This window comes from Apis laboriosa, unplaced genomic scaffold (assembly GCF_014066325.1).
Source record: "Apis laboriosa isolate Shangri-la unplaced genomic scaffold, ASM1406632v1 scaffold34_cov151, whole genome shotgun sequence".
NCBI classification, from domain to species: Eukaryota; Metazoa; Arthropoda; class Insecta; order Hymenoptera; family Apidae; genus Apis; species Apis laboriosa.
In genome coordinates this window covers 5,624,196-5,637,569 of record NW_025222928.1, presented here as the reverse complement: position 1 = coordinate 5,637,569, position 13,374 = coordinate 5,624,196, and the positions used below count along the sequence as shown (strand labels likewise).

The 13,374-nt window shown below is 37.6% G+C and overlaps 1 protein-coding gene across 1 annotated transcript in view; it reads left to right on the top strand.

Moving 5' to 3' along the window:
* The window catches only part of LOC122714707 (homeobox protein Nkx-2.4-like), a 29,572-nt gene extending 16,228 nt beyond the window's left edge, over window positions 1–13,344 (top strand). Inside the window, exons 3-4 of the mRNA XM_043936303.1 lie at window positions 4,309–4,395; window positions 10,191–13,344. Coding sequence (XP_043792238.1) covers window positions 4,309–4,395; window positions 10,191–10,526 — 423 coding nt within the window. The 3' untranslated portion in view covers window positions 10,527–13,344. The remainder of the gene's footprint in view (window positions 1–4,308; window positions 4,396–10,190) is intronic.
* The last annotated feature ends 30 nt before the right edge of the window (window positions 13,345–13,374 follow it).

Genomic DNA, 13,374 nt, shown 5'->3' with positions numbered 1-13,374 from the left:
TAATGACGTTACGCTAACTTGATCAATCGTCCACTTTAACCGCATACTCCCTGCTCGAACGGATGTACGATCTCGGGCCTCTGTCGAGCATAAGCCAAACAGGTACTCGATGTTCCTCCCAAATGTCGCGTGTCCTCCGCTTTGATGAACTGCTCTCTGAATTTATCGCTATTCGATACACTAATTAATGTCAAAGTAAGAGATAGATGGCATGTGCATAGGCGGAGCCGGTGTGTCCAGGTGGATAATCGTTGATTAAAGATCAATAAATATTCTCAATGCAATGTTTAAATATAATAAGAAATAAAGTTGTGATTAATAGATCCGATCTTCACTTCTACGATGAATGAAAGGAAGAAAAATTCATCGGAGAAAATTCGTATCTTAACTTTGTTAATTTTGAGGTTAAGTGATGTGTAATCTGGAAATAGAAAAAAATTTATCAATAACTAATTCTAGAAAATTCTAGAAGTCGATATCAGATTAATCTTAAATCAGCCGTGAAAAAACTTATTTCCTTCAATTAGTTCAAAGAAACTAGGTAGATTTTTACAATGTATATAGAAAGAAAGAAAAAAAAAACGTAGGATATTCGCAGATTCGCTCGAATGGTTACGAGAAACGTTTCATTTACCTGGCTGAACGAGAGTTAACCACGAGTTAATCGGAAGTTAAAGCTAAGCTCCCCTTTTCTTGGTGTTGAGCAAACCTTGGCCGGACCCCTACGGGCCCTGCTGCCTTTTTGCACCGTTCTATCCATCGAAGATAAACAAACTGTTTCTCATTTCTTTCTAATATTTCGTATCTAATCATCTGATAGTCCATTTTTTTTTTACAAGTATTTTTTACAAGAAATATTTTAACAGGATTGAAAATATGTAAAATGTAGATACTAAGTTTTTGAATATTCTCAAAAAATAAAAATTACGTACAAGGAAATATCAATCAGTTATTTATATTTCCATTTCTATGGTAAAGATGGTAAAGTTATACGCTTTTATCGTCAAGAATCGGTATTTGTCACGAATTTCTTTCTTCCATGGATTGCGAATATATATACTAGTTATATCCCTATCTCGTTCAACTTTCTCTGTTTACACACGGCACCGTTGTGGGAGCGACGGACAAACGGACTGACGGACAGACCATTCCCTTGAAATAACAATTCTCTCTGTCAGTTCATATCCCGCCTTCATTTCGTCGAATCTTTTGCCATTCCTGCCTTCAAATTTTCGATCTGGATACAATTCATATATATATATATATATTCAATAAAATATATATATATTCAATAAAATTTACTTGAATATCATATCTTTTGATTCTTTTCGTAGATTCTTTTTTTCTTTTTGAAATCTCTTATTTAGTTATTTTTAATATTAATTATTAAACATCTTAAATTTTCTGAAACTTTTGTAAATTTTTTATGCGGTTAGAAACTAAAGATGAAAAAGAAATTCCAAACAACAAACGCGAGAACAGCAACGAGGTATATACATTCATATTTCAATTGCATCGTCCAGCTCGCGAGGGCAAGAAGGCTCAGGACAAAAAGGAATGGGTGACACGTGAAAGTAGAGAATGCAAGAACGCGTTGAGGCAAGCAAGGCTGTTTGTAGACCTCTCGAAGTCGCCGCACACCCGAAACTCCACCGGCTTCAACGAGTGGATTATCGGTGGAAAAGGAATTAACGAACGGGAGCGGCGAGAGAGTACTTCCCTCGTCTAGTACCTCTTCGTGGCTTTTAGATAAGGTCTCTCCGCCCTACGCATCAGTCGCACCACAAAACATACGCGGAAAGTCGCGCGAAAGGACTCGCCAGATACAAAGCGCTTTTCTTCGCAACCTTTGCTCCTTTTCTTTCTTCCTCTTGTTTTTAAGCACCTTCCATGATTATGAGCGATTTATATGTGCGATACTTGATCCTGAAAATGAGCTGAATTAAAATGAATGAATTTAAAATATATAAAATTTCATATTACATACATACGATATATTGATGAAAATTATTTCAATAAAAAAAAAAATAATATCCAGATTTCTTGGAAATATAATGGTATAATTTTCATTCCCATCTTCCGACTGTAGTATTGGCTATTAATAATATAAATTAGAATCGAATACATAATTAATTTTAATTAGAAAACAATCGAATGAAATAAAACAAGGTTTTGTAGGAACATAAGAAACCACTTAACGTTACGGAATTAATAAGATGTATAATTACATTGGTAGTCAATACTCACAATATTTGATTCTTTTCCATAACACTTATTTCAAGGACCAATGACAAATTAAAACATGAATCATTGTATATCAGCAAATAGATACAAGTATTCCTAGAAATGTATTGGGTAATCACTTCATAAAACGGCAATTGGAAAATTGTGTTCTCCATAGATCGGTATTCCTGGCGCACACGTGAGGCGGCGGACTGCCTCGAAGGGGAACAAGAATTTTCGAGGGTGGCCGATCCCGCTAATATTCAAAGAATTAGACAGACGGTGGCAGGCTCTTGAGACACGGTCTACTGCACGGAGCCCCTTAAAGTGCTTTCGTTGCATTCTACGGTGCGCATAACTTCGACAATGGGGGGTTACACGGGGCTACACAGGGGGATTGCAGCGGGTTACAGGCACTCGAGTAGGAGGTTACAGGCAAAGCAACATATAGGTCGGATTCGCCTTTGATTCATGCGATAAAAATCAGGCTTAGGCGTACCTTTCACACATGCCTCTAATTTGCCCCTTTGTCCCCATTTTTAAAATTGTTCAATCTACTGTTTTCCTTGCCTCCATGAATTCCGAATTTTATTCACTCGTTCCAATTTGCACCATTATAAATGTACCTTTAACAGAAAGATTACAAAATAATATACTGATTTTCAGTAATATTTAATTTATAATATAGTAATTTGTTTGATATAATTTACCAATCTGTCAATACATTTAATTCTTAACTGATGTTTCAAGAAATAACTTACTCGGTGATCTTGATCCTTTATCCACAAAGATCTACTAAATACTTAATGATCTGTTAAATTAGTTCATTCAATTTTTCTCAAAGTATAGCTTTCAATGTATAAAATTACCTATTAATTAACATTTTCATGAAACAAAATATTTATTCTATTAATATAAGCATCTATCAAATCAAAAAAAAATATTCAATTTAAAATTTTTAGATTTTTAAAACATATGGTTGTAATACTTCAATAATGTTCTAATGTACTGTTTAACACTGACGGCGTTATCTTAGCAAGATCGTGTTAAGGATTAAATCGGCCGACAGAAACGGAGAGCATTGTTTTCGCGACTCAACGACAATACCATGATGATCAGGACGCGCCCCTGTGAACGCAGCATAATGCACAATACGGATTATAACGCGCCGCTGTCATAAGCAGATGCCGATTTCGATCCCGTCCGCACGGCCGGCTTCCCTAATCGCGTTCAATTGCCGTAAAAGCGGTTTCGAGCGTAGCACGATTGCTCCTGGGTCGGAACTTCATAAAACTGCGGTGTTTTTTCCTTTTGACATCGTACACAGAAGGAATCCCATCGGTGAAACTTCTTGATGATCCAATTGCGGGAAATCTATTTTAGGATCCATTTGATAATTCTGAAATTGAAGATTTAAGTGGGATTAAAGTTCATGGAGTTTTTAAGAGAAAAAATATTTTATTTTTTATTTTAATCAAATAACTAGAGAAATTTTTTTTTCTATTCTTCATTTTAAATATATACAATATAGTTTGTTAAATAAATAAGAATAAGAATTATTAATATAAAATTTATTAATAAAGAATCAATAGCAAAGTGCAACGAAGTTATTCTTTAAAATATCTAGCAAAGTGAACAAGACGTTAAATCTCTTTTGAAGGAATAACAAACTTATAATAACTGTGGATTAAAGATTTAAAGGGGACTACGAATAGTTTTGTTACTTAAAACGTACACACATGATAAAAGACTTGGTCCCTTTGAAAAAATATTTCAGTTTCTACCTGACGACAATTCACGCACCAAAAATATGCTCCCGCTTTTAATGCTAGGGAAGGAAAAAAAGTTAGAAAAAGTTTAAATTTATAATAATAATTATATTAATAATAATTCGATCCAAATTCTCTTTCCTCTTAAATTGTTTATAAATTTGAAAAAAATTAAAAAAAAATATTTATTAGCTTATTATTGTAGTTCATAAATCATTCTATCAGAAACAATATATTGCTTATCTTTCTTTTTGTAATTCCTATTATAATATGATAATTTCATTCTAATAGGAAAAATTATTTTTTCACATTACAGGTAAAAATATGGTTTCAAAATCACCGATACAAGTGCAAGAGGCAAGCGAAGGAGAAGGCGATGGCCGAACAGAATGCTCAAAATCAGGTAATTACCTGTTAAAAAAAAGAAACATAAAAAATCTAAATATATTTGAAGAAATCAAAAAATATAATATCAAAGCAAAATATAGCAACATACATACTAAAAGTATAGAAAGTCAGAGAAAGAGAGGAGGCAAGGATTAAATTAAATTCTGTCGTTCGACTGTCTCTCGTGTGATGATAATACGCGTCCTCGATAGATCGGATTTCCCGAGGGATTTCGAAACGGCGAGACACACGACAAAATATCGAGCGTTTCAAAATGAAATGCTTTTAAATGAAAAATATTCCGGACGCGGCGCGGATCCTCGCATCCACATCGTATTTCGTTTCGAGTGGTCCACTCAACCAGCTCGAAGCGATTCTGCATTCATTTCGTTATTCCAGTCGAAATTTTTGCAGGGATACCGATCTCCATGAAACGTAAAATTGTCAGTGTTAAACATGTAATTACCACGATGTTTTTGCGACTAACTGTTGCCGGATCATTTTTATTTTTATCTCCTATTTTTTGTTTTCTTCTCTTCATCATTTTTCCTATATATCTTGTTTTATAATGTTTTTCACTTTTTCACGAACGACAAAATTCGTATTCGACAAAAGTCTCGACAAGCTCACGATTCATTGATTTCAGTAGTACCTGTTTTGGAAAAAAAAATCAGAAAATTAAAATGTTCAATATTTATATAATAATTATGTAATATTTGTGTTTATATTAACTTTATTACTTGATGAAATTATATACATATATATGTGTGTGAAAATTGTTAAACGTGAAATTTTAATTCCAATTTTTTTAAATATGGCGTCGAGAACAAGAATTTCGAAAGCGTACGAATATTATTTCGTATCTATAGAAACCCGTCAAACAAGCTCTTTTCTTTCTTTTTCTCTTCCCTTTTTTTTTTTATCAACTTTAATAATGACACACCAGATTGCCGAGATATCGTAATTGCAAGTTCGAAACGTGCCCTGTCTCGATCTTGCTGTACGCACTGACGAATACGAATCGCTCTTCCATCCAAGTTCCCTTTCCTTCTAAAGAATAACATTCAAAAGAGATGTCAGAAGACGGCGATCGTACCGATACACACAGATTCGTCCCGGTGAATACATTACAGGCCGTTACGAGTATGCGAGATCACGGATGTCCTGGCATGCATTAGCAGCAAATCGTTCGATTCGAGTTAGCGGGAATCGGTATGTCGTGTCGTTTTAGCGGCGCTGAAAATCATTTTCGTGTCAACATGCCGACGATTATTTGCTCTCTGTCAGTTTCTTACGCTTCAAAATGGATTTCTTGCACGACTATGAAACGTGCAACACGCTTCTCGGAAATGTTTTCAAATCGTTTCTATCTAGCTACTTCGTTATCGCATCTTCTTTTTTCTTTTCTCTCTATACCGCTATGTTTTTTACGAGTTGAAAATATTTTTGCAAAGAATACGTTCAACGTGAGCGACACTTCACGTGGAATGGCGTTTCGAGGTAAGCGGATTTTCATAGCGTGTTTTTCGGCCAGCATCGACTTCACCATTTCATCGAATTTCGATGGAAACAAGCACATACGTCGCACGATTTTCGCATAAAACCACTTTCCAGGTGACGAGGATCAAAGTTATTCTCATGTTTTGATCCATTGTGATATTCAGTTTAAATAACAAACACTTGTTTTACATGGAATTAATTAAATTTATTTTCACTATTTAGTATCTCATATTTAATCTTCGTATAATTCTTGATCTTGCACGATTTCATCTCTAAAATTACCTTACAATTTTCTTTTGACAGTTATCACGATTTTAAACGTATAATTGTATTGATTTCAATTTTTAAACATATAACAAGTAGTTATTTAGATCGCGATCGATTTTGTTTCTAAATAGAGTCGACATTGTCGCCGCCAAGCGGCAGCTTGTAAACACCCATAGAACATTAATGGTGTTGAAAGTTATCCGGTGTCCCGATCTGTGAACCGTCCTTTCCCCTCAATTCGTCCACGCCAGAACGAGCAGCCGCCCCATAATTTACTCGTTAGTTTTTCCTAATCCCTATAGATTCTACTTTTATTCATTTCTTTTTCTTCTTTTATAACTAGTAACTTACTATTTCTTTCTCTTTTGCTCCATTATCATAGTTTCAATTTCAATTCAATGACTTGTTTACCGTTCCTTTCTATTTCCCGCGCGGTATTTTCATTGTATTATCTTGATCTGTTCGGTGATACGTATAATTATGTGGCCAGGATCACGTGCATAGATGGTAACATGCATCGGGCGTAACAATATCATTAACGTTTTATGTAACAAGTACATTGTATAAATAGCTTTCTTAATATGGAAATCGGATCTTTCGTATAAAAAGAATTTCGGTAACTTTTTATTTTTGTTGCTTTCGGAACACAATCTTCCCCAAATAATTATTTACAAGATATAGTAAAATTTATCTGACATTGTGAAAAGTTGGTATTAAAAACGTAAGAATCTGGAATTTTTAAATTATACTCGGAATAATTTATGAATTTTTATTAAAATGTGACGATATCGTTAATAACTAATAGAATTAATCGTTTTTATATTTAAAACGGTATGCGACGTGAAGGTAGCTACGTCGTCGACGACGACGACGGGTTGGTAGGCAGAGCTCCAATTTTTTTTCCCTCTTTTTTCCCTTTCTTTCGTTTTATTCCATTTCCTCCCCTCGCGGCGGTAAAAAAATTTCAAGTGGCAGCGCGAGCGAGCGAGCATGAGAAAAGGAAAGAGAAAGAAAAAGACGGGCAGGGAGAGCGGGTGAGAAGAAGAAAGAGAGAACGACAAGAGAGGGGAAGAGAGGTATCCTGCAGGGGAGCGCGGAAACGGGTGCTCGAGGACCGGTCGCCATCTTGCCATGAGTACAGTCATGCACAACACCTGGACGCGAATCGAGGTTACCAATACTACTACTATTGATATCGATTAACCCTCCCCTCGAGACGCGAGCCGTCGATCTTTCGACCCGCGGATTGTAACTTCGAGTTGCAATCGAGATTAATCGAATGCCTACGACATCTTTATGTCCAGAATGTAGAAATAGAAAATCGTTCGCAGTCGTTTTATGATAGAATATTGTTCCATTTAAATAACCGGTGAGAAAAACTCAAAATTAAATTTACAGCAAATATTAAGTTGTAATAAGATCTATTTGAAAATAATAAATTATTATTATCATTAATTCTCAGTAACAATTTTAAGGAATAAAAAATTTAAATTATTCTTTTCTTGAAAAAATAAGAGTGCAATGAAAACTTCGTGGCCTGGTTTTAGCATTTTTCTGGCAGAGAGAAGGCGCGAAAGTTGTTTGGCGAGTATCGAGAGACCGTCTAATGTAATTACACTCGTGGTAAAACATCGGTTATTAGATTTAAAAACCACTTCCTCGTTTACAAAACCCATTGAATTCCATTCGTCGTGGAAACGAGAGGTCCCGGCAGAAATCTTTTAATATCTCTTCTTGTGGTTCTTTGTTCGACCGAGGTTTCTGTAAAGAACGAGACATAGACGACCGCCGGGCTGGACTTGGTAGTGGTGTAGGTGGGATAGGAGGAGGAGCGAAAAAGGGGAAAAGCTGTGGCACTGGTAGAGCCCAGCTTTTAGTTAATTATATCAGTTCCGACGATGACGAGTGTTTTTCCACGAGAGATGCATTCACGTGGAAGTCAGTGGCGCGCACAAGCGGCACATTTAGATATTCGATGCGGCTGTATACATGGAATGAACATCGGCCGCGACCACGTAGATGTTTCAAGTACAATTTATTTTGCAAATATCCCTGCCCTCGTTTCTCGTCTCCTCGCGATATATTAAAGGAATTAAATATTCCGGTAAAGGGTATCTTTTTTAAAAAAAGCAATCGTCTATAAACAATATTCTTTGCTAGCTGTTCGTCAATTTCTTTCTTCAACTTCTTCATCCTCGCTTCTTACCTATATGGGAAAAAGTATTAGTTTCAATCAATTTTTTACAATACTGATTAAATCGCCGAATAACGATTGATATTAACACGAAAAATAAATAAAAGGGGGTATAAAATTGAACACTATTTCACTCGCTTAAAGATAGAAATATAAAATAGAATCTCGGTCGAGTCCTTAACCTAAAAAGCAACCGGTGACAACGATCGCTTCCGTAGAAGGAAATATGTATACTCTGCTAAAAAGGGGACGATGTTCCTCGAAGGGGGAAAGGGAAATCGACGCATAATATGGTTCCCGAGAATTCAATCGCGGCCGCGCGATCACGGCAACATTGAGGCTCATTATGCATGGCGCAGTGGTCGCCGCTCATAAACACGTACTACTCCGTTCCTAAGCACGGCCATTTTCGCCGGAAATCGCTTAACGCGTGTTGAAGTGGCTAAAGTGGCGTGACGCGTGACGCGCGCGCCGACCGTCATGCGTTTAGCGTAATCGTCACTTTGTCAGCGTGAAGTGCACGGCATGCCTGCACTTATGTTCGCGGCCAGTAACGTGCACGTAAGTTCATGTTGGCCACTCGAATCGAATCGTTGTTACATACTCCACCCCCATTGTTTCCTTTCATACGTAAACCTCCGGACGCCCAATCATCATATAATTAGAATTTATTTTTTAAAATAAATTTTTCTGGGTGAATCCGTTTAAATCTAAACGAAACTAATAATGGAAAAAACGTGTAGCCCACGGATGTGAGTAAATATATATAGAAGCTCTCGTTCGAAATATATTTTATTAGAATTTTAATCATTTATTCTCTTCTTATTCTTGAACTTCCGACGCGTTCATCCGAGGATCGTATCTTCCACTCGATATTAAGCAATCTTTTTTTAAAAAAAAATAATTCCTACTCGATATTTACTTTCCACTTGAAATACAGTCTTTATGTATATACGGTCTTCTCAAGATACATCTAACACTAAGCTACGTAATCAACGAACCAGCATTTTTAGATGATCCAAAAGATTTCCATTTTCGCAATTTTCCATCCGATTTTTAAAAGAACGATCCGCATGAGTCCGTGAGTCGAAATAGGCGTTATTTCCGAGCGGCCGCGATCATATTATTAAAGCGTCGCTGACGTGGAGATCGAAGAGGAATGTCGTGTACTGAATGTTGATACAGCTGAGTGGTCGTCCCGGCAGGTACTCGGCCGGCTTGCTTCGGCTTCTGTTTGGCATGCCGTGGGGTCCCGCTCGTCGTATTCAATCCCCCCGGATAGAAACGCAGGGAGACGAGGGACAGCAGTTCCCGATGTTGACGCGGCTCGGCAGAGCCCCGGCTGGAACCCGGCTGTGGTCCACGGTAGCTGGTACTGTTTATTCGTAATGAGAGAGAGAGAGTCTCCGGCTGCTAGAGTACGAGTACGCTCGAATGCTGATCACGAAGTATCGCACGGGTTAAGTACCTGTGCCTACCGAGCCCACGTGTTTGCTTGGAACACAGAAGCCGAGCCACGACGTCGTCTTCTCCTCTGGTTCGTCGTACACAGCCTGTGTGCACCTACGTGTGGATCGAGTGTACACACCGGCGGATCGGATAGGCTAGGCTGTCGTTTCTCTCTTCGATGAACCGTGTTCAAGAGATTCGAGGCGAAATTTAATCCCTTCTTCATTTCTCGACCTTAGCTATTTTCTACCGTCGCTCGAGTGAATTCTAAAAAAAAAAAAAAAAAATACTTAATCATTTTTTCATATCAATCATATCGTTCCTTCATTTCACGAAATATATATCACATTTGAACGTATCTGCGTTTCTAACGCTAGGGACGACACCATTCTCTGTTGCAGAGCGCCAGTTCGCCGCGACGGGTGGCCGTGCCGGTGCTGGTGAAAGACGGGAAACCGTGCGGAAGCGGCGGCGGAAACGAGGGCAGTCGTGGCGGGCCGAGCGCGGCCTTGGCGAGTCCAGCCCCTCACATGACCGCGGCGTCGAGCCCTCACGGCTCCCATCACGCGGCCTCTTCGGTACCTCATCATTCGGTGGTCGGTGTGAACCACGTGATAACGTCCAGCCAGAGTCTTCAGCATTGCTCGTACTCGAGGACTGGTGCCCAACAGAGCATGCAACAGCAACAACAACCGCAATGCGGCGCGTACCTACCTTTCCAAGGTCGGGCCTGGTAGTACATGCCATCCGCGGCGGGGGCCAACCCCTCCGTCGCAGGTCCAGCTGCTTGGTACCCTTTGGAAGACAGCCCCTAGAAAAAGTCCTGTGTCGCGTATTCCGTTTTCTGTGAATCGTTCCCAGAACAGCTTACCTGGATGGCTGGATCGTTGGAATTGAACGACGAGACTGATCTAGAGGATCTACTACTGTCCTTCCTCAGTGACGAATATTCATCGCAGATACTGGACAGAGACTTGGTGAAATCGTCTGCGCCGGCCAGAGGGTGCGGATATGTTTAATTATTGTCCGACAGAGATGAAGTGATTCGAAGAGAGACATTGAAGGGAAGAGTATTCTGCGTGGACCGCAGGACGGTTACTTGGAGACAGTGTTCACAGCGTGAAAATCTTTCTCTTGTACAGCTTCAAGGTGCGAATCACTTTGACTATTATTAAATATTTGGATCGATGAAAGTCGTGATGGATATACGAAAAAGTTTGGAAATATGAATAATTTTCTGCGATACAAAGTACTTACATCAATTTTTGTCATTAACTTTGACAAATTATTATTGTAGAAATTCAATTCTGTTTCCTTGTCAATCCGAAGATCTGTTTTACGAGAACAGTAAAATCTTTCTAAATTGCAAACATTTAAATTTCGAGGAATATTTAATGTGATTCTATCTTGGAAGAGAAATAAAATTTGACACATGAACAAAAACGCGTACATTAGAAGAACGTTATTATATACGTACAATTAATACTTGTTTATAACGATAACGAATTCCGCTGAAAAAATATCGGATTACGTAACTATTTATCCAATCATCTATTTTTCATCAGCGGTTAATCTTATTGCAAAAAACAAAGACTCAAAGTAATCAGAATTTCAATTTGATGTTAACGATGTTAACAAGTACTTTCTAATTTAATTTAAAATGTTGCTTCGAAGAAAGCTCGTTAATTCGTATAAAAGAAATTCATATTACGATTCATATTAATTCGTATAAAAGAATAATTTCAACCAAGTACAGTTCGAATATTAATTAAATTTCAATTTAACAAGACTAACATTATTGTATCACGATTATTTTCCAAATTAAGAATAACGATTCGGTCTTCAATTGAGGTTAGAAAACGATATATATGACTAATTTTATACAATAATAACAAATTTACATCCAACGAAACCAGGCATCGATGCAACGAAATGTTGAAACGGATTGCAGGAATAATCTGGCTAGTGCACTCGAAACGTGTCGAACTGAGAGAAACCGTACACCGATCGCGGGCATTGCGTGTGTCATCGGAGACGTACTTTCGCGACATTGTTGTACTGCAACAACGTGTAACATCAAAAAGGACTCGGATTTCCACTGAAATAGAAATTCTACGTGCGGAGCGGTCACGAATGGTAGAAGACAAACTTTGAAATTTTCAAATTATTCTAGTTATTTTATTCCAATGGACCAAAGAGAAAATAATAATAAAAAAAATTTGATTTAACGACTTTTGTAAAAAATAGGATCCATAAAAGGAAATATTTTAAATAAAAATTTAAAAAGAGGAAAAAGAGATATTTAGAGAATTTAGATAGTTTTATCTTAGCCACGGATTCGTTACTTCGACGCACGATATAATCTGAGCAAAAAAAAAACTAACAAATCATAGTTAATTGTCAGATAAAACGGGCCTGTATCAAAACGATGCTCCTAGAATTGTTGATATATCGAGCCATTTTTTGGTTAAGTCAAGCATCAACAATGATTGTAATACTAATTTCAGAATACATTGGTTATCAATAATTCTAGAAAACGAGTAAAAAAATAATCCATTACAACAGGAATACAAGATGAAACCAACAAGGAACGAAATTCAAATTCTATATATTCTTTACTTTAGCAATTATTGTTCTATTTTGAAATTCATTTATAAATTTATCCGTGCCCTTTAATTTTTCAATCAGATGTTTCTTAAAAATTTAATTTTACCGTATTTAATAAGCGAATACGACGAAAAAAAACTGTCTGAAAGTTTGTTCCTTTCAGGTTCCGTTCATATCTTGAAGAACATTTTAAAAAAACGTCACTTCAACAGATATCCTAATTACAGAACAAGAAACAATCCGTACTTAAAAAAAAAAAAAAAAAGAAAAAAAGAAAAAAAAAACGACGCTTATGAATCTAACTACAAGCCACGACAACTCGTTACTCTTACAATCCTCACGCGTAAATACATCAACCCGCAATTTTTTTCTCAAATGTAAACCACCATTTCCACCAGATTCTATGATGAAGCGGTTGAAAGAAGCAGAATCTGTTGAAAAGAATCAGCGGGGGGGGGGGGAGGGGAGGAAAGATGGACCGATCGGGCTGCCATTCGAAGATAAACCTGAATTATGTAGTGAAATAGCATTCTCTTTAACTTTCACGATTCCGAGCGGCAGATTCGAAAGGATGAAAGAGAATAACTCATGGCTTAACACACATTAGATTTCGAAACAGTCGAAACGGATTAATCGACCGGCAAACGCGTGGTTTGTTCAATTGAACGACTCGGATCCAACGTTTCCTTTCTTTCCCGTTGGAAACGGTGAAACCGTGTCGCGATCATATTTCAGGCGGACACGTCGAGCCGGGGACACGCGTGTACATAGTTAGAGATGTATATTACGGAATATTTCTCGCATCCGTCGCGAAATTGTGACGCGCGCGGTTCGCTCGCGTAGAAGAGAATCGATTTTCCACGGTCGACAACCACGACTACGAAGAGGACGAAGATGAAAAACAAAACGTGCCGGATATGAAAAGGAGAGAGAGAGAGAGAGAGAGAGAGAGAGAGAGAGAGAGAGAGAGAGAGAGAG